The sequence below is a fragment of the Orcinus orca genome, chromosome 13 (assembly GCF_937001465.1).
Source record: "Orcinus orca chromosome 13, mOrcOrc1.1, whole genome shotgun sequence".
Taxonomy (NCBI): domain Eukaryota; kingdom Metazoa; phylum Chordata; class Mammalia; order Artiodactyla; family Delphinidae; genus Orcinus; species Orcinus orca.
The window spans coordinates 10,105,795-10,127,186 of NC_064571.1; the positions used below are offsets into that span (position 1 = coordinate 10,105,795).

At 47.0% G+C, this 21,392-nt stretch overlaps 1 protein-coding gene across 2 annotated transcripts in view; it reads left to right on the forward strand.

Moving 5' to 3' along the window:
- LOC101272783 (two pore channel protein 2-like) overlaps positions 1 to 21,392 on the forward strand; it is a 43,552-nt gene that overhangs the window by 9,985 nt on the left and 12,175 nt on the right. For both annotated transcript variants that reach the window (XR_007470733.1, XM_004277804.3), the window contains exons 4-13: positions 1,360 to 1,488; positions 5,785 to 5,901; positions 6,232 to 6,350; positions 6,556 to 6,657; positions 8,341 to 8,467; positions 11,883 to 12,084; positions 15,774 to 15,918; positions 17,753 to 17,938; positions 19,447 to 19,511; positions 20,308 to 20,395. Coding sequence is in view for 1 of the 2 variants with exons in the window: in XM_004277804.3 (XP_004277852.1) it covers positions 1,360 to 1,488; positions 5,785 to 5,901; positions 6,232 to 6,350; positions 6,556 to 6,657; positions 8,341 to 8,467; positions 11,883 to 12,084; positions 15,774 to 15,918; positions 17,753 to 17,938; positions 19,447 to 19,511; positions 20,308 to 20,395 (1,280 nt within the window). In the remaining variant the exon portion in view is untranslated. The remainder of the gene's footprint in view (positions 1 to 1,359; positions 1,489 to 5,784; positions 5,902 to 6,231; positions 6,351 to 6,555; positions 6,658 to 8,340; positions 8,468 to 11,882; positions 12,085 to 15,773; positions 15,919 to 17,752; positions 17,939 to 19,446; positions 19,512 to 20,307; positions 20,396 to 21,392) is intronic.

Here is a 21,392-nt window from a genome sequence, read left to right on the forward strand (position 1 = left end):
ATGTCCCGATTAATGAAGTCTCTGGGTAGAAAACATTTAGCCCAGTGACTTTTGAAACAAACACCAAGTCTGCAGAAGCAGAGCTGTGCATTCACAAACCTGGACAGGGTCGGTCCGCCTACCCCCCTGCCCTCCCCATGGCACTGGCTGGGGTGAGCGGTCCACAGGGTCTCTTCTCAGCCCATTGCCTCCCTCTGAGTCCTCACCTTTCTGTTTGTTATTGGTCACATGCAGTGTGGGCTTGGCTGCCTGAGTTCCAGAGTGTTCCTTCAGCCAGTGTTTGTACTTCAAGCCTCTAAAATCCAATGTATTATGGTGGGGGGGGGGGAGCTTTGGCCAGATTCAGCATTACCGAGAAAATCTTATCTTGAGCAAGGGTGTCTGGGATTGCCCCAGGCCCTTTTGCAAGCCTGGCCTTGACAGGGAGTCTTTATAGCCCCTGAAAGGTGAACAGGCTGAGAGCTAGAAAGTTTGAAGGGGCTGCAGCCCATATCGGAGCCCAGGCCTCATGAGGGCTGGGGTGGGGATGGGGGAATTGTGCCACCTGCTGCTTTCAGGGCCCAGACCCAGCCCCTTCCTCCTGTCCCTTAGGAAGTTCATTCCCTCCAGCCTCATCCCAGACCTTTCCATCTTCCTCGCCTGAGCCAAACCGTCCCTTTCCCCATCTTGTCCTACTTTGCCCTACTCCTCTCCCCATGAATGGAGGACAGTGCCCTTGTTCGGGAGGATTTACCGTCTCCTCGCACTCGCAGGCAAAGCATGGGCCGCACACACAGCCTGCAAATCTAGCTGCCTGCGGGGAGTTTGGAATTGATGCCCTGAAGCCCACGGAGGAGATGGTCAGGACTTTGCAGTGGGCCCAGGGGCCTCTGTTCTCTCCTCTAACCAACCAAATACAGGCAGGGGCACAGCAGTGGCAGCGATGTCTAAGGAACGACCTGGCATTTCGAAACACATCTTTGGAGCGTTATTATTAGAGAAACTGAACTTCTAGGTGTCTATTCTGAGTATGAATGTGGGGAATTTGAGAGCATCCTGCTTCTGCCATCCCTGACCACCCCCCCTCATTTTCTGAGGAAATGCCTTCCGGGGGTCCTCTGCCTGCTGATTCAGACCCCACCCCAAGGAAGCCCTGCCAGCTGGGTCATGGGAGTTGTGGTTCAAGGGCAGGTTTCCTCTCAAGAAAAAGGAACCATTCCAACCAGCAAGAAATTTTGCTGCAACTTTCAGTAAAATTAAGGGACGTTGCTAATTCTCACAGGGTGGTGTCAGGGGGGTCGGAGGTCGGAGTGGTAAGAGAGAATTAAGCCATGCCTCTGAGCGGCAGGGCGCTGGCTCCTTCTCTCTCTTCTGTCACAGGCTACCTCGATAGCAGAAGTACTCTGTCTGACTGCATTCTCTGGGAGACTTGTACACTTTGCGAAAGTCACTCCTCAGATGGTTTTCTGGAAGGATACGAAAAACATCTGCATCGTGGTAACCATAGTGGTGAGTGTTCATGACAGTGCCTTTGAGAGTTTGTGGTCAAAGGTAGAAACTATGAAGAGAAAACTATGAAGAGAAACTCCGTAGGTTTGGGGTGGTTCAAGAAATAATGACGGGGCTTCCCTGGAGGTGCAGTGGTTAAGAATCTGCCTGCCAATGCAGGGGACACGGGTTCGAGCCCTGGTCTGGGAAGATCCCACATGCTGCGGAGCAACTAAGCCCGCGAGCCACAACTACTGAGCCCCTGTGCCACAACTACTGAAGCCCACGTGCCTAGAGCCCATGCTCTGCAACAAGAGAAGCCACCGCAGTGAGAAGCCCATGCACCGCAACGAAGAGTAGCCCCCACTTGCCGCATCTAGAGAAAGCTCGCGCACAGCAACAAAGACCCAATGCAGCCAAAAATAAATAAATTAAATAAATTTTTTTAAAAAAGAAATAATGCCAATGTTTGTACAGCAAACACCATCAGCACAACTGCCAGCAGATCACAATGACTGAAGCACAAATTAGGCAAAATATGACAGTGTGACTATTTAATGTATCAAGAGCACTTCCAAATTAAAGAAAAAAGAGACAGAAACTGCAATAAAAAATGTGCTCAAAATCGGTGAAAACATCTCATAAAAGAAGACATAAATGCATATATGAAAAAATGTTTTTTTTTTTTTTTTTTTTTGCGGTACGCGGGCCTCTCACTGTTGTGGCATCTCCCGTTGCGGAGCACAGGCTCCGGACGCGCAGGCTCAGCGGCCATGGCTCACGGGCCCAGCCGCTCCGTGGCATGTGGGATCTTCATGGACTGGGACACGTGTCCCCTGCATCGGCAGGCGGACTCTCAACCACTGCGCCACCAGGGAAGCCCATGAAAAAATGTTTAACTTTAAGAACTACATATGAAAGCAGCAATAAAATACCACGTGTTTGCCTATAAAACAATGTTACCAAGATTGACAACAGAACCCGGCACACTCTACTCGAGGGAGGAATAAGCAGTCTTTCTGGAAGGCTGGTTGGCAGTTCTTTTCGAAAAGCCTTAGGTGTGCGTGTGCTTGCTCCCAGATTTCCAATCCTAGGACTTGGTCTTTAGGAAAAAAAGGATGTGTTCAAAGATTTAGCCACAAGATTGGTCCTGGCTGAGTTGTTCATAGTATTGAAAAATTGGAAACAACTGGATTTCCTGACAATAGGAAATAAATAAAACATGGTACATCCACATCTGTTAAAATGGCCTTAAATGCACCTACGTGTCTATTCTCAGGGAGACATGCTTATGGTCCATTAAGCCAAAAGAGCAGGTTACAGTACAGTTGGAGCACATCTTTGTTAAAAGAAAAGAGGAAGGAGTGTTAGAGATCCATAGAAAAATCTAGAAGGACATATGCTAAGACGTTATGCCAAGTGAGGCAGGGGTAATGTGCTCTGAAATGCTGCTGTGATGAGAGAGGGTCCTGGGCAGTGATTAGCTGAGGGTACTTTATAATTAGCATCTCAGCACAGCAGGCAGCCTGCCCAAACCACAGTTCTTCCCAGTTAACTCCCCTCAGAGTCCTCGTCTCTGCTTTTTCTACTTGATGTTCTTTCCCTGGAGGGCCATCCATTCTTAGAGCTTCCACGAACAGTTGGTGGGTAGGGGTCCCCAGGCTGTAGCTGATACTGGTTTCCCCTCTGAGTTTCTTCACTCTCTGGCCACCTACTTGCTGTTTCCCCATCAGTGTTTCAACTCAAACTCAAAGGGACCAAACCCACCCTTTTCATCCCACAACTCCCATAGCTGTTTTTCATTGGTCTGTGGTGCTTTATCTCCCATCACTCACTCCAAGTCCTCCTTGTCAAGATTCCCTCCGTTCTCTCTCATCCCCGTCTTCCCCAAACCCCCTCAGGATGCCTCGTGCACCGTTTCCCCCTCTCCCCACTGGGACCATTGCCGTGGTCTGATGTGGCCGTGCGTTCTCTCCCTGCTGCACGCCATTCTGTTCTCACGGTGTGGTCCAGAGCCCTGTCTCCCCTTTCAGGAACTGCCATACTCACCTCAACCTCAGATCCCTGATACATGCATTTGAGAAGCCACTGCTGGGTTAATTCTCAGAAGCACACCTCAGATCACGACCCTCCCTTGCTCAAAAAAACTCTGTGAGCCCCACAGACTGTTGGGCCCTCCGACCCACCCATCCTGCAAACGTGCCTCACGCGGTCCCCTCCACTCCAGCCACCGGAGCTGCCTGCTGCCCTGCATGCTCTTCCTCCGTGTGCAGTGTCTCTTGGGCCTAGAATGTCCACTGTCTTTTCTCGCCCTTTCTCTTTTTTTTTTTTCGACTTCCCTTCACACGTCTGCTGAATGCCGAGAATACACAGAGTATCTGTCTGGTTTTATTTTTTAGAAATATCTTCACTTTCTATTATTAAAAAACCAATGCAAGAACACTCAATCTGGGATGAGATCTGTGACCCCAGCTTGGGTTCAGTCCAGAAAACAGTGTTACCTGACACAGGAAGGTGGAGGATGAGATGGGTGGGAAAACTGTAAAAAAAAAAAAAAAAAAAAAAAGTGCGGGGAGAGGTTATTTTTGGAAGAAAGAGAAATCCAAACAATAAAGAGTATATAAAATAGAAAAAGGCACCCCTGCTCTTCGTCCGGGACAGCGGGTACCTCTTTTGTGGCCCTTTTTGCTACATGGCCCCCTCCTAGGACAGAGCCGGAGGTCCCTCCGCACCTCCTGAGACGCCCAGCGTGCAGCCTAGAAGATGATGGGCTCACACGCGCTTTTCAAGCCCAAGTCCTAAGGCCGGTCAGCGTGCTCCCTGCTTCAGATCGTTCAGCGGCTTCCCATATCCCATCAGAAAAAAGCCCAAGTCCATGTCGTGGCTGAAGCTCTGTGTCCCTCCCCACCCCCATGTCTCCTTCCTCCCTGTGCTGCTCGGTTGCCCCTCCCCCTACATCCTCAGCCCCTTGCCTCACCTAGGTTTTCTCCAGAGCAGGTCCCGCCACCTGCCAGAGGGCATACTTAACATCAATGCTGCTCTTTCCTGCTGGAGGACGCACCCCTCGAGGGCAGGCACTCTCTAGCTAGCTCTTTGCTCTCTCTCTGGAGCTAGAACAATACCCTGCACGTAAGAGGCGCTCCGTAAAGGTGTATGGAGTGAACTGCATGAGGAGACACGGTTGCCCCGTCCTGATCTGTCCTGCATCTGTTACCAGGATGGGTCTCACTCCTTTGCCTCCATCACCCTTATTTGAAAGACTTTCTGGATTCCCCAGGCCCTGGGAATAAGACTTAGCTTTTTAGCCTGGCCCTCAAAGCCACCTGCCTTCGGTCTGGGGTCTGGTCACTTCCTGCTCTCCTCTGCCCCCACCCCCAGGACCCTCTGCTTCCCGAGAGTCCCTTTACTGTCTGCCTGCCATGGCTCTTGACTCCTCTGAGTTTTATCCTTTTAAAGTTTTTTCTTTGCTTTAAGATTACGTCAGGGACTGCCTTCTCCGGGAAGCCCCCTCAGATACCATAACCCTTGGTGATCTGTCCATCCATGCTGGCCTGGGACAGTCACCCTGGTTCCCTCCAGTGGGTATGCAGTGCAGCAGCCAACACCAGCGTCTTTCCGTGTCTCTGTCCTTCCTCTCCCCTGTGCTGGCTCTCTCTCGATCCTCTATGCCTTGACATCAAAGGGACTGAGCTAATACTTTTGATGACGGTAGATTATTCTTTTTTAACTTACATTTTTCTAAACTGCACTGGGTCCTTCTTCTTTTGCCTGTCCTCAGGATCACAAACTGACCTTAATAAGGAATGATAAAAATTTTCTGTAGTCTAGATATTTCTACCCCATTGCTAGGCTAAAAAACCTATCTCATATGCAGAATTGAAGAGAAGTTAAAATCAAGTACAGTATACTGTGGGTGCATGTAGGTAACCATGTGTGGGTAACTGCTGGGGCTCTGACGCCAGACTACCTGGGTTCCAGTCCCAGGTCTGCCCCCCCATTGGCTGTGTGTCCGGGGCCACGTGATCTCCCTCACTGTGCTTCAAGCATTTCCATCCAGGAATGGTGCCCACTTTAGGGGTGTGGTGAGATAAACGGAATAATCTAGGGAAAACTTATTAGAGGACATGGCACATAGTAAAGTCTCAAACGACAGCTGCTACTAACGTTCTATTATGAAACCAGATTATGCTGTTCATGAAACGTGCCTTTTTCCATGACGTATCGTGACCGTCCTTCTGGGTCAGTGAACACGCATCCACACGGTCACTTCCTCTGTCCTCTGGCAGCACCAACACCTCTGTCCCGTGTCTCTCACAGCTGACCTTGATTGATCTGATTATCTATGGGTCCCTGGAGGCTGTTAACATCCACGGAGTTCGATGGTCGAGGGCCTTGAGGCCAGTCTTCCTCATTAATTTCCCTGAAAGTCGTCAGGTAAGGATATGATTTAGGATACCAAAGGGCGTGTTTTTTTAAACTTATTTTTTACTGAAGTATAGTTGAATTACAATGTTGTGTTAATTAGTGCTGTACAGCAAAGCGACTCAGTTATACACATATATATATATACATTCTTTTTCATATTATTTTCCATTGTGGTTTACCCCAGGATACTGAATATAGTTCCTTGTGCTATACAGTAGGACCTTGTGGTTTATCCATTCTCGATATACCAGTTTGCATCTGCTAAGGGGGGGTGTGGTTTTTGTTTTTGCAGAAAATTAGCTGATTGCCCGTAAACGAAATGAAATGTTGTCTTCACAGATCCGAAGGGCTTTTCGAAGCATCCGGAACACTCTGCCTGATATCCTCTACGTCTTCCTCTTGTTCATCTTCAGCATGTTGATATTCTCCCTCATGGCCTTGAAGCTTTTCGGGGATAGGTGAGCAGGCTGCTCTGGAAGTTTCTGCCTGAGAATTCTCCCACGACTGAGTTCAGCCCGTTCGTGGCAGCATCGGTCACTAGATGCTATCTTCCTCGTTCAGGCACTCCAGGAGGGTTCTCGAAAGGGGAAAAGTGTGTCGGAAACTGCAGCTTCATTTATGTCTGTGGGTTCTTTTCACTCTGTGTTGCTGGTTCCTTTTTAGGGGTCTCAAAACAGTGGAAGGATCACCCTACTTCACCAACATCCTGGACATAGCATTTGAGCTCTACGTGCTGGTCACGACCGCAAACAGCCCCGATGTCATGTACGTGAGCCCCCAATTCATGTTCACGGGAATCTGTTACCGTAACAGAATTCACTTTCTTAAAAGCAGCTGTAAGAAAAAAAAACCTGTTTTTCTGTTTATTCATATTCATTGTAAAATGTTTGTGTACTATTTTTTTTTCTTTTTTTTTTTTTTGGCCACACTGTGCAGCATGCAGGATCTTAGTTCCCTGGGGTTCCCTGACCAGGGATTGAACCCATGCCCCCTGCAGTGGAAGCACGGAGTCTTAACCACTGGACCGCCAGGGAAGTCCCTTGTAAAGTTTTTTTTTTTTGCGGTACGTGGGCCTCTCACTGTTGTGGCCTCTCCCACTGCGGAGCACAGGCTCCGGACGCGCAGGCTCAGCGGCCATGGCTCACGGGCCCAGCCGCTCCGTGGCATGTGGGATCTTCCCGGACCGGGGCACGAACCCGCGTCCCCTGCATCGACAGGCGGACTCTCAACCACTGCGCCACCAGGGAAGCCCCCCCTTGTAAAGTTTTTGAAGAGTGCAAAGTGTTGGCACTAACGATAGCCTACCCACTCTATTGAAAACTAAATTTAGATGAATGTTTTAAAAAATGAAAGCAACAGGAGACATCTCTGGAGATACAACTTAAATATTTGAGCCCACTTTCTATTTTGGAATCTTCTTTGAATCTTGAGTTGAAACGCCTAAGCCATTTTTGTAAAGGAATCATGGCTTGTTCTCCTAAGCATTGAGGTGGTTTTCTGGCTAAATGAAACAGGAAAGAAAATTCTCCACGCATGTGGACATTATTTAGGAGGAAAACATTACGGTTTTTTTCCCCCTAATGTCCTGTATATTATGGATTTGCCTTGTTCATGGAGGTAAGATTATTTACCAGTGCTACCCTGAGTAGGTAGCTCTTGGGGTTCTAGAGTGTAGATAGAATTCTAACTGCAAACGTCAACCCCATCTCCTCCCATACTGCACTGCGGGAGAGGGGCGGGCTTTCTGTTGTCTAGTTGTGTGTAGGATCATCATGTCAACTTGTTCTGGGTTCCTGCTCATTCTTGGGCCTGGCTCTGGCAAAAAGTGAGCAAGGTGAAGTTCCTGGCCCTCCTCGTGTTTTCTTAGATCTTCCCCTCAAACATTAGGCTGCCCCCCTCAACATCCCCTCCTGCACAAAATCGAGTTTCCATTAAAGGTGGAGTGAGCATGCATCCCGATTTATGCCATTTGTCCCGGCACCATTATTAACGGTACGCCTTTCATTCTCATTGTCCCAATGTGGACAGAAAATTATCTGCTCCCCAGCAAGGCAGTCTGGTGTCCCTGAAGAGCCTTGAGTATAACTCCAAGCGATAGTTCAGATTCTTTTTGTAATTCTGGGCAAGTGGCTCTCCTTCTGGGCTTTGATTTTCTCATTGTGAAGGAAGGGATGGGGGGATCTCCAAGGCCCTGCCTGCTTTGAAATTTGGCACCTCTCTAAGGCAATAAGAATTTCAGAAGGCAGTCTAGAGCGAGCTCTTTAGCACTGATGATGGTTATGGCTTTGAGGCCCCATAGCACAGTTTGGGGGAGAGTTAGAGAGAGAGAATGTTTTCCTGTGCCTCGAGCATGTGAATTGTCCATGTGGGATGTCACCTACGGTCAGCCTTCTATGCACTGTGGACCCAGGGCACGGGAAACCATGGAAGATAATTATTTCCTTCTAGGATGCCTGCCTATGAGTTCAATTGGTGGTATTCTCTGTACTTTATAACCTACATCATCATCAACACCTACATCTTCATGTCCGTCTTTCTGGCCGTTGTCTACAACAATTATAGGAAGCACTTAAAGGTAACATGCATGATCTGGGGGTCAGGGTGCCTGGCTGGGTGCAGTAGCAGGGAGGCTGGCAAATGCATTTGCTAAATATTTGAATGTGTCCATTTACCTTTGGCTTTGGTGAATCTGAAGGCTCGTTTGGTGCCTTGCTGTCCTCTGGCCCAGGCGGTTCTTTGCCAGTCTGCAATGGGTCTGACGGTGTGTCCCAGCCTCACGTGCAGGAGGAGGTCCTGGCTTTGCTCCTCGCTTTTATTTATTTTTTTTAATTTTTACTGGAGTATAGTTGATTTACAACTTTGTGTTACTTTCTGCTGTACAGCAAAGTGAATCAGTTATACATATACATATATCCACTCTTTTTTAGATTCTTTTCCCGTATAGGTCATTACAGAGTATTGAGTAGAGTTCCCTGTGCTACACAGTAGGTCCTTATTAGTTATCTATTTTATATGTAATGTGTGTATATGTCAATCCCAATCTCCCAATTTATCCCTTCCCCCCTTCCCCCCAGTAACCATAAGATTATTTCCTACATCTGTAACTTTATTTCTGTTTTATAAATAAGTTCATTTGTACCATTTTTTAACATTCCACATATAAGTGATATCATACAATATTTGTCCTGCTCTTTCTGACTTACTTCACTCAGTAGGACAATCTCTATGTCCATCCATGGTGCTGCAAATGGCATTATTTAGTTCTTTTTTATGGCCGAGTAACACTCCATTGTATATATGGACCACATCTTCTTTATCCATTCTTCGTCACTCTTAATGCATCTGATAGTTCATGGCTCCTGGAAATGTTTTGTGTATCATTGGGGTTGGGGATATTCTCCAAGCTCCTTTCCCCACCTCTAACAGAAGCAAAAATACCTTAAAGCCAATAGTTTCTGCCCTGGTTCCTTCTTCTTTGATTAATGTCTGGAGAATTCCTGGAGGTGTTGCATGGGCAGAGGATTCTGAGGGCTTGGGGCGCAGCGTGTTTTATTTCTGGAATCTGCCAGGATACCTGGGTCATCTCACCTGCGGGCCCCACTGTCACCCACCTGAGCACGCCTCTCATTGGCTGTTTGCTAGGATTGTAAAACTAATTGCACAGAGATACATTTCATCCAAGGGTCATTTTCTTTAAGGGAAGACATAGCCTTTTGAGTTAGATCCTTTTGGTTCTGTTATGAATTTTTCTTTGCTTAGGGATGTTCCCACCAGGGGGCAAGTAGAAAGTCGGGGAGAACTTAAATGTTCGCAGCTAAGGAGAAGTGGGTGGTGGACTGCGTCTGAGATTCGGCCAACCTCCCTTTGAAGGTGTCTGGCCTGTCCAGGCTCTGAGAAGTCTGTGCATTGTGGGCACCTCAGCTGCTCCCGACCCCAAGGCCAGGCCTCCCAGTAACCCTCCTCCTCTGACTCCCTCCTTCTGAGCAGGAAGAGGCATTCCCAGAGGGTCTGGTGCGCTGGACAGAACTGTGGCTCCCCCTCCCCCAAGAAGTGTTTATTTTAGTTAACGCTTCTCGAAAATTAATCTTCTGCCACATGGATCAGTCAGCAAGCGTATCTTAAATGTGTTTTTTGTGCCCAACACCAAAGTTCTGAGGCGTCAAAGGCGATGACACAGCTGTACCATTAAGAATGTAAGGTCTATAAATAACAAATGCTGGAGCGTGTGGAGAAAAGGGAGCCCTCCTACACTGCTGGTGGGAATGTAAACTGGTGCAGCCACTATGGAAAACAGTACGAAGGTTCCACAAAAAACTAAAAATAGAGTTACCATACGACCTGGCAATCCCTCTCCTGGGCATATACCCAGAGAAAACTCTAATTCAGAAGGACACATGTACCCCATGATCATAGCAGCACTATTCACAATAGCCAAGACATGGAAGCCACCTAAATGTCCATCAACAGATGAATGGGTAAAGACGATGTGGTACATATGTACAATGGAATACCACTCAGCCATAAAAGAGAATGAAATAATGCCATTTTAGCAACGTGGATGGACCTAGAGATGATCATACTAAGTGAAGTAAGCCAGACAGAGAAAGACAAATATCATATGATATCACTTATATGTGGAATCTAAAATGTGTTACAGGGCTTCCCTGCTGGCGCAGTGGTTGAGCGTCCGCCTGCCGATGCAGGGGATGTGGGTTCGTGCCCCGGTCCGGGAAGATCCCACATGCCGCGGGGCGGCTGGGCCCGTGAGCCATGGCCGCTGAGCCTGCGCGTCCGGAGCCTGTGCTCCGCAACGGGAGAGGCCACAACAGTGAGAGGCCCGCGTACCGCAAAAAAAAAAAAAAAAAAAGTGATACAAATGAACTTACTTACAAAACAGAAACAGACTCTCAGACATAGAAAACAAACTTATGATTACTGAAGGAGAAAGGGAGACAGGGATCAATTAGGAGTTTGATATTAGCAGATACAAACTACTATATATAAAATAGATAAACGACAAGGTCCTACTATATGGCACAGAGGACTTTATTAAATATCTTGTAATAAACTATAATGGAAAAGAATATATATATATATATATATATATATATATATATATGTAAAACTGAATCACTTTGCTGTACCCCTGAAACTAGCACAACATTGTAAGTCAACCCTACTTCAATTTAAAAAAAAGAATTTAAGGTCTAGCCATGTAATCAGCTTAAAGGGAGCAGTAGGGGTGGGCATCGACGTGGCCGATTGTAACATGAGGGGGGCTCTCCTTGTCTGGAAGACTCCCTGTGCACAGTCAAGCCGGATGGCAGCTCCTGGCAAACCCTTGCTGACCCTCCTGCCCTGGACCTCTTCCTTCTGACCACTTCTAGCCTGGTTTCACTTCCCTGCATTTCTTCCCCCTCCGCCTCTCTTTCTTGATTGACTTAATGGTAGATCTGTCTTCTCCCTCTCCTGCATCTCCCTCTCTCTCAGCAGCAAACCTGATTTCCTTCTTTTCTGGAATCTCCCTTCCTCCTGGGCAGTGTGGAGTTTGGACCTGTCTGCCTCCTGGTGCTCTGTTTCTCACCACACAGGTTATCCTTCCTGGCTTCCCTCATTTGCACTTGGTAAGCTGAGTTCTGTTTCTGCAGGTGGGGGTTAGCTACCCATCCCTGGAGCCGGGGAGGGATTTGGTACCTTGTGAATTGGCAGAACCATGGTGACTTCTCTTTGCAGTTTCCTCCTGTAGCGTGAATTCCTGAGTCACTCTTACAAGATAGGCTGTTGTAAACCCAGGAGCGGGGGCTTTGAGGACTTTTTGTCAAGCCTGGTGAGGCCTTTACCCTTGGGTATCTCCTGCTCATCTAGAAAAATGCACATGGTCCCCAGGACACACTCAGATGAACTCTTCCATTGCCTTGAAATGTTTAAGGTGGAAAATCAAGACTTTCTTGAGTCTTCCTCTTAAAAAAACACACTTCTGTTTTTTCAAGAATGAGATTCGCACACTGGCATACCTGAAGCGTCACAAAATGATAGAGGCTTTCAACATTCTGAAAGTCAAGGTGGGCACAGAGTTTGTGGTGAAGGAGGCCCAGTGGAGGCAGCTGGCCAAGATCGTGGCGCCAGACATCAGCAGTTCCCACCTGGAGCTCCTTCTGAGGATCTCCGACGAGGGACAGAAGGGTTATGTGGGTAAGAAGCCTTGGCCGCTGAAATTCCTCTTCCCCGTGCATCAGAAAGTGGGGTGGGGGGGGCTCCTAAAAGTAATGGGATGTTTGTTCATTTTCTTAAGTTTGCAACTGAGAATGTACATTGGCATTCCCCGCTGGCAGTGTCATAGTGGAACTAGGTTCCTGACGCTGTGTTCCGACAGGGGTGTCGTGGTGTGTGTTGTCAGCATGTGAGGAGCCTTCCAGAAGCCCTTCACCTTGTAACATGGTCATTCCCCTCCCAGGATTCTGCCTTAGGGAGCTCATCTAAAATATGGAAAAGGGCTGTATAAATAAACGTCTAAATTGCGTTTAGCATTTGAAAAGTTGAAAGTCACCTAAATATTCATGTATTAGCGGTTGATAGTTATTATCAATAATGTTTCATATTGGTAGCATGCTTGCCACGCATGAGACACTGTCATGATTGTTGTGTGTATGTGATCTTCCCCAGACTCACTGAGCTGTAGGTCTTGTTATCCTCATCTGTCAATATGGAAACTGAGACTCAAAGAGATTTGGTCGGTTGCCCAGAGCCACACAGCTGCAGTGTGGTACAGGCCATCTGACTCCAAGGCCCCTGCTTTTTATCATTACTCTACGCTGCCCCAAATTCTGAGGGTCACTTAACGGGAAATTTTGGTGACATTAAAAATGACTGTGAAGATGAGGTAACAGTGGGGAAAGACGTGAGATGACTAAAATACACCCCAAACTGTAGGGCACACACATTTCTCTAGTTTCAAGAAAAGTCTAGATGGAAACACACCCAAATGGAGTGGGAGGTCTGACAGAATGTAAATTTACGTGAGACGAAGACTCTCAAACTAGTCCAGCAGAGCCGTGGGCTTTTTAGGACTCGGTGCCTGTGTGAGAAGAAGGAAATGACAGTGATTGTCTGGAACTTACATGAGTGTCCAGGGAAAAGAGAACTGTGTGGCAAGACACTGTTAAGTGGGTGATGCCAGCATCTTATAATGAGGGTTTTGGATCCAAGATGGACGTCAGCAGGGTTTGACAGGTGCCTTCCATTGAGCCCTGGGCACGTCCCTTCAGCCACCCAGGATCCAGGCTTCAATGGCTCAGGATCCAGGCTTCTCAGACCCTGAAGAGATGGCTTTGGTGCCCCCGTTAGGGATTGGCGGTGACGCACTGTGAGATCCTCATGTCAGGGTTAGGGTTCTGCTAACGGTGGGGGAAAGGCGGCTGGGCAACCCTTGAGCACCGTGCTTCCCAAGCTCTTTGGGAAGTGCAGTGAAGCTTTTAAATTGCTAGCCTGTCATGCAGCTGTACACTTGGGTAAAATACAACAAAAATGAATAACTACAAAAATGAAATCAAAAAAACATGTAAAACGCAAGTCCCAATTTTTCATTATTAGAGTCAACAGACATGAAATGATCCTGTCAATTGTTCTATACGTTTCTAAATTTTCAGAGCTGATCTCATGGGGGTGAGTCGGGGAGCATGAGGACAGGACCAGCCGTGGCCCAGGGACCACACTCCTCCAGGGAGGGGCGCTGCTCTAGGACTTGGAGGAGAGGTCGGGACCTGGGCCCCCTTGGATCTCCCACTCCAAGAAGTGGTGTGGGATGGTGGCCCATGTCAGTCCAGGATTCCTAGACCTCAGCCCCTCTGTTTTTGAGAATTCTCTTTTGATCATTTAATACCTCTGCTGCTTCTAGAGAATTGAGACTCTGAAGATGTTGATGAAGCTTTAGGGCTTTATAAACTCTCTGCGATTCCTCCTGTAGTGTGAATTCCTGGGTTGCTCTTACAAGATGAGCTGCTGCAAACCCAGGAGCAGGGGCTTTTAGGAGTCTTTGTTGGGCTTGGTGAGGGCTTCACACTTGGGTATCTCCTGCTCATCCAGAAAAGATACACATGGTCCCCAGGACACACTCAGATAAACAGTGTTTCTTTGTTTATAAGGTCAGTCTAACTATTGACACTTGGGTGTCATGAAGAACAAACATATTAACACATGGGGACATAGCATCTTAATTTCTTTGGAAACTTCTTTGGTAATTTTCTTATGTCTTTAGGTAAATACAAGTTATTGACTATTTATCTCAATATGCATTAGGCCAATGCCCCGAACTCAATTAGTAATTTTAGAAAATATGTTTAAGAAATCATGGGTAGTTGATTCCCTGTTGACACCAAGGATTTGTCAGAGAAGCGTGAAACTCTGGACACTGTATCCATATAGTTTAAGCAAGTTACCCTATAGGGCCTTTTGGTTTACAATATCATGTGATTTACACAAGCCAGTTGATAAAGATATGAGTTTTTAAATCATGACACAGTTTGAATCATGCCGCTTGGTTCCGGCCTATGTTAAGGTTTAAAGACACCTAAATGTTAGCTGAGATCATGATACCGATTGACCCATAAGATAAGGGGGAGGGATGTTTGAAGTTCCAACCATTTTAGCCTCTTTAGAAAACAAAGTTTGCATGAACTAAAACTCTATATTTGCACTTTGTACTTACATTGGATAAAATCAGGAAGAAGATGCGAAGCCACATTTTAAACCCTAAATCACAAAACAATTTATTAGTTTTCCTTTCCTGGGAGCATTAAATACATTTGAATTCAAATTTTAAATTATTTTAATTTGATTTATAAAGTAATTTTAGAACATTTTAATTTTTGGTCAAAAGTCCTTAGATTTTAAGTGTGTAACCAGATCTTTAAAATGTGTCCTTTTTACCAAAAAAAAAAAAAAAAAAAAAGCAAGCTTGTTTTTTCCCCCTAATGGCCTTTTTACAACTACTAATTGCTGGTCTATTGTTAATTTGCATATCTTAAAAAATTTTTTTTAATTAGGTAGAGACACTAAGAACATTAAATAAAGTTAGAATTCCCTGGTTCCCATCTGATTTTCTTAAGAAATTAGAATATAGAAATACTGTTTAAATGAATATTTGGTTGTTTTACATATTTTATACTTGTGGGGGCCAGACTTTATAAACTGATTTGTTAGTTCAAGTTTTTATCTGGAAGGCACCTGTGTCAAGGAGAAAATCATTTTAAGACCTAGTTTCTTTAGCATTTTAATACGTTTGTGCAAGCCAAGAGTCTGTCAGAGACTTTGTTAAAAGAAAAAAGGTGATCATTAAGCTTGAAATTCCTTTTTTCCTCCACCCTAGTGAGGCTTTTTGTTTGTTGTGTTTGTTTGGTTTATCTATTTATTTTTTTTAGGGGATGGCACATTTAAAGCATAAAGAATTTTCCCTTGATTTCTTACTCCGGGAGGACCTTTAAGTCTCCATTCAGAATTTAAGGAACGCATAGTGTTCACTTTAAAATAATTCATTTAACAATTCATGGAGAAATCGTTGCTTGTATCGGTTTGCTTGGACTGCCATAATGGCTGGACTGCCATAATGGCTGAGTGAGGTGGAAGGCAGGGAGTGAGGCAGCGGTGTCTGTGAACTAACGAAGTCACATGCTTGGGTTGGCTGCCTTGGGCTGGCTCAGGGTCTGAGTGAGGACAAGCAGGAGGCTGTGCCACTTGCTGTCCCCTTGGCCTTGGGCCTTCATCCTTTGAGGCTTCATATCTTCACCTGTGAAACGCAGATCCAAGAGTCTGTGCTGGCTTTGTTTCACCCATTGAACCCTAGTGTCACAGCAGCCATGTATTTGGGGGTCCTTTTTTCATTGCAGACAAAATGAACTTTCTACGCTTGGCTGACCTCCTCAACATCCAGGTGGTCACCATCAACATCAAGAGACACCCGCTGGAAGCCTGGATGCCTCGGGTATACCAGTCGTCCCCAAGCCTCTTGGTTCAGAAGGTGGTTCGGCACAGGCAAGTGAGATGGGGCCGGTTTTCTCCCAAATTGCTTTGAAAATAGAGGAATCTGTTAATGCTGTCTGGACTGAATGTGTTTCATCACTGAAGCTATAAACCATTCCCCTGCTCACTGCTTCTGGTTTCTTGGGAAGGCATGGAAATGGTTCTGCTATGTTTAACCTTAGCCAGAGGACAGGTTTCTAGATTATGCTTCCTTCTTCGGTGTTTTTTTTTTTTTTTTTTTTTAAATGCTCAAGGGCCACAGACTGGCTGTGCTTTCTGAGCCAGGGAAGCTGACCACTCTCTGATTTCAGGAAGTTCCTGCCCCATCAGAGTCATTAGGAAGTTGATGTCAAATATGGCATTTTGTAAAGTATCTGGTAAGTAGACATGGGTTAGAGTTACTGGAATGACCGTTAAGAATGCCAGTTAGGGCTTCCCTGGTGGCACAGTTGTTGAGAGTCTGCCTGCTGATGCAGGGGACACGGGTTCGTGCCCCGGTCCGGGAAGATCCCACATGCCGCGGAGCGGCTGGGCCTGTGAGCCATGGCCGCTGAGGCTGTGCGTCTGTAGCCTGTGCTCTGCAACGGGAGAGGCCACGGCGGAGAGGGGCCCGTGTACCGCAAAAAAAAAAAAAAAAAAAAGAATGCCAATTAATTCTTTTATTCCCAAGTAGATGGACTCCAGAAGAGTCCTTTATCCCGGCTGGAGAGTTTATTTTTACTATGTGTGGCCTGGAACACCCCTATCAGCAGAGGCTCCCCTCTTGCCTTCTGTGAATTTAATGTTTCATACAAGTGAATGGTTCACTTGGGAGATTGGGATTGACATGTATACACTGATGTGTATAAAGTGGATGACTAATAAGAACCTGCTGAATAAAAAAATAAAATAACATTCAAAAATTAAAAAAAAAAAAGTGAATGGTATAGAAATCCTTGGAAGTAGCCCAGCCTATGATGTAGGTAAATATCCCTTTTAGCTCCCATATTGTATACTTACGAAGGCCCTTCATGTAGAGGCTCCTTTCCATTCATCTCAATATTGAACTACTGGTGTGTTTCACACAGTGGATGTTTGTGTAACCACATGTGGCATCCAGGGCTGGGACCTAGGGTCTGCAGCTTCCCCAGGACAATAGGGTAGGAGCCCCCGTTCCCCTGCTTCCCACGGCCACGCCCAGGGTTCACCCAGGATTCTCTGGAGCACAGAGCACAGATGCCTGTGAGGGGCAGCCTGCTCTGTAATTAAAAAGTTGAGTCAGAGCCCAACTGTCCTATTTTTTTCACCCCTTTTCACCCCAGACTTGGTGAGAAAGTGGGGCACGTCAGTCCCCTGGAAGACTTGTGTGTGATAGGAGTAAAGAGTTTTTCAGAAGCTTTCTGAGTTAAGGATGTTAATTTTCCAGGGTCAAGTAGTCAAGGTGTAATGGTCCTGGGCTAAGCCCTAAACCTTCTCCTTGCCCCCTGATTCTACCCAGCTTTTCATCTGATCCAGGTACTGTGCCCAAAAGGCAAACCTGGGAAAACTAGGCCTCTGTTCTTCCCCCTCACTCTGTCTTCATTTTCTCCTTGGTGGGAAAGGCTATACCAGTGCACCAGTGTCAGTGAGAGGCAGGTGAATTTCAGAGCCCTAACCATGGTGGAACCTTTCCTTCCATGTTGAGTATGTGTGTGTGTGTGTGTGTGTGTGTGTTTGTGTGTTGGTGGGATGGGGGGTGGTGAGTATCTCATATTCATCACACTGACAGGAAACACAGTAGTTCCTGCAGGGCTCTGAACCTGCTTTTTTTTTTTTTTTTTTAACTGAAATGTATGGTAACAGAATCTCCTTTTTTCCCTCCTGGCAGGATTTTTGTCTGGGTTTATGATGTCATCATTCTAATAAATGCCATATTCATTGCTTTGGATGAGAAAAACCCCTTAATTTCCTATGCCGAATGGCTTTTCCTTTCTCTCTATATTATTGAAATTCTCCTGAAATTGTACACGTATGAACCCAGAGCCTATTTTGGAAGGAAGCAGTTCTGGAACTGGTGAGTCTGTGTTTTGGGGAGGAGGCCGTGGGTGAAGAGAGGGGCTTTCTGTCACACTTTGGGGAATAACGTTGTGGAGTGTTTCAAGCTCCATCTGCCTAGTTTTGAGGCTTCTTTTTTTTTTTTTTTATAAATTTATTTATTTATTTTTGGCTGTGTTGGATCTTCATGGCTGCACATGGGCTTTTTCTAGCTGTGGCGAGCGGGGGCTACTCTTCGTTGCGGTGTGCGGGCTTCTCATTGCAGTGGCTTCCCTTGTTGCGGAGCACAGGCTCTAAACATGCAGGCTTCAGTAGTTGTGGCACGTGGGCTCAGTAGTTGTGGCTCGTGAGCTCTAGAGCGCAGGCTCAGTAGTTGTGGCGCACAGGCTCAGTTGCTCCGCGGCATGTGGGATCTTCCTGGACCAGGGCTCGAACCCATGTCCCCTGCATTGGCAGGCGGATTCTTAACCACTGCGCCACCAGGGAAGCCCGAGGCTTCTTATAATGAAGTCTTGAGGGCAGGGGAACATCTGGTTCTCAAAGCTGTCATTTAGGATGTCAGTTTGAATGACTGTCTAAAATTAGAATCACAGATCACGGCATCTTGGATTTGGAAAGGCTCTTAGAATGTCGCACCCAATGAGACAATTCCTTCCATGGTTGCCCGGCCTGCTCCCTACTCTTGTTATTGGAAAACTTGGCCTGCGTGGCTGGACGATGAGGACCCTTAGCAAGCTCTTTCCCGGGCTGGATGTTTCTCCTGTGACCTTCTCTGCTCCAGGCTCTGTACCTCCCGGTCTTAAACCATCACCCACATGCTGCAAACCATCTTGCGTACCATTGAATGTCAGCCATCACGGGTAGTGCACAGCTCAGCAGGGTTGGATCTCTGTGGTCACTGCTCCCAGTGCCAAGAAACTCACTCAGGTGTGCGTGTGGCCAGCTGACCAGTGTTATCCAAGGCAGTGGCACCGTTGTGAGAAAAGTCACGGCATGATGAGTTTCCCCTTTAATTAAATAGTTGCAGGGAATTCCCTGACACTTCAGCAGTTAGGACTCTGTGCTTTCACTGTCAAGTGTGTGGGTTCAATCCCTGGTAGGGGAACTAAGATCCCCCAAGCCGCATGGCATGGCCAGATAAATAAAAAAATAAAATAATAAAATAAATAAATAAAGTTGCAATGCATTTAGTAAGATGAATACCGAGAAAGATTACACTATGTATTCTGAAAATGTGTCAAAGTATTCTTGCAAGTATATAGTTATGTTGGAAGACAGAGTGATATGAATTAGCTGATTCCTACAAATTTCCTTCGATGGTTCATTGGAGCAGCCAGTAAATGATCAAACACAGTGTTTCTTGCTTTGTACCTGCTGTCCTAAAAATTATGGAAATCAATTTGACGGCTGGATCGTTGCTTTGCGTAAGAGATTGGATTCAGAGTTTTCTCAGGATTCACTGTATCCCGAGCTTGACAGGCCTTTTCCTTGACTCCTCACTGACGTTGCTTCTCCACCAAATCTTAGGTTTGATACGCTGATCATCATCGCAGCCCTGGTGGCCACTGTGGCCAACACCACCATTCAGTCAGGTCAGTGTCACCGGCTCTCAGCTTCCCCGCCTCCCGGGAGCGTGTGTTCAATCAGTAAACTTTGTAGAACATCCATGGTGTACCATTAGGGTGTTTGGGACGAGGCAGTGGGGACACAGGAGAATTAGTAAAACTATTCCGCTTTCTGGAGAGGGATGGTAGCTTTGTTTGTGTCTGGTTGTATGGTAGAGATTTCATTTGTAGATATCACCACACCAAACACTCAGCTGGTCATCTCTCCAAACTGCCCTTGGTCTCAGGACTCATCCTTGACCCTCTGCCCATGTTGGCCCCCAACCCAGGGTCCAGCTGTAGCAGGAGCTCTTCATCAGCCTCTGCCCACCACCCTCTCCTTTCTACCCTCCTCTGGCTCCTCTACCTGTGCCGCCACTGCCCTGCACACTCCTTCCTGTAGATGGCAGAGGGGATTATTAGAGATAGAGAAGCTTCTTAACATGACTATGAAATGAATGCTGGGGGGAGGGACGGCTTGCTGAAGTGCGTTCTGTACAGCGGGATCCACAGTCAGTTCTTGATTATGGTCTGAAGTCTGTTCCTACACTCATGCTTCTTAGTTTTAGGGCTGGAGGGGATGCTCAGCTTGGTGCTGATTGGCCGGGGGAGTTACTGGTTGAAGGCAGTCCTCACTTCCTCATTGCTCAGAGCCATCACCCTGTTCTTGAAGTGAAGTGCATAGTTCCCCAGGACCCACAGAGTCTCAGACCTCACTGCATAAAAGGGACAAGCCAGAGGCGCTCCGAAACCGGAATGTTAGATGGTTGTGTTCTTTTTCCAGCGAGAAAATACAACAGTCAGCAGATACTGGATATTGTCTTGATTTTGAGAATACTCCGGCTCTTACGGATCATTGTCAGCATTCAGAGGTAAAGATGAAGCCATGGGAAACAGCTGCACCCGGGCAGTTCCCCTTATTCGGGCTTGACAGAAACCACCCTGCCTGGGAACTAGAAACACGCCCAGCTGTGAACCCAGGATATAACTTGTATAGAGGACCTGGGTTCTCTGGGGGTGGTGGGGAGGGGCAGGGAGCCCGAGAAGGTGGTGAAGAGCCCCGAAGTGCAGCTCTCTGAGGGCAGGGATTCTGTCCGTCACTTTCAACCCTGCGACGTGGTCCCTCAACTGTGCCTGCAGCCTGGTGACTGGACAGTGGTCACGATGGCAGCTAATGCTAACGGAGTGTGCTAACCATTGTCTTGTTAAATCCCTCCAACAACCCTTGATGTAGGGGCTTTAATGATCTTTAGTTCCTGCGTGATGACAATGAAGCTCAGAGAGGTTAAGTAGTTCCCCCAGTGGTGCACAGCTAGAAAGAGGCAGAACTAGGATGCAAACCTAGGATTCTGATCCCTAAACCCGGAAAAACCCACCCTGTTTTGGATAGGCCAGGTTCCTTTCAAGGAGTGTGTGGGGACTGCCATCTGAGGACTGGCCTGCCCCCCCGCAAAATAAGTAGGGGAGCAGGCCGGGTCAGCTGAGTCTCCAGGTCAGCTTTAATACAGGCTGAATTTTTTTTTTTTTTTTTTTTTTGGTACGCGGGCCTCTCACTGTTGTGGCCTCTCCCGTTGCGGAGCACAGGCTCCGGACGCGCAGGCTCAGCGGCCGTGGCTCACGGGCCCAGCCGCTCCACGGCACGTGGGATCTTTCCGGACCGGGGCACGAACCCGCATCCCCTGCATCGGCAGGTGGACTCTCCACCACTGCGCCACCAGGGAAGCCCCAGGCTGAATTTTTGATGAAGAAAAAGGTTGGGGGAAGAAAGCAGATGAGGGTGGATGGTTTTTCAGCCTCAATACTCACCTGTGTCCTACCAGTGAAACTCTCTGTGATTACCTTTCTTATGTTTTTAAAAACGGTCTTGCT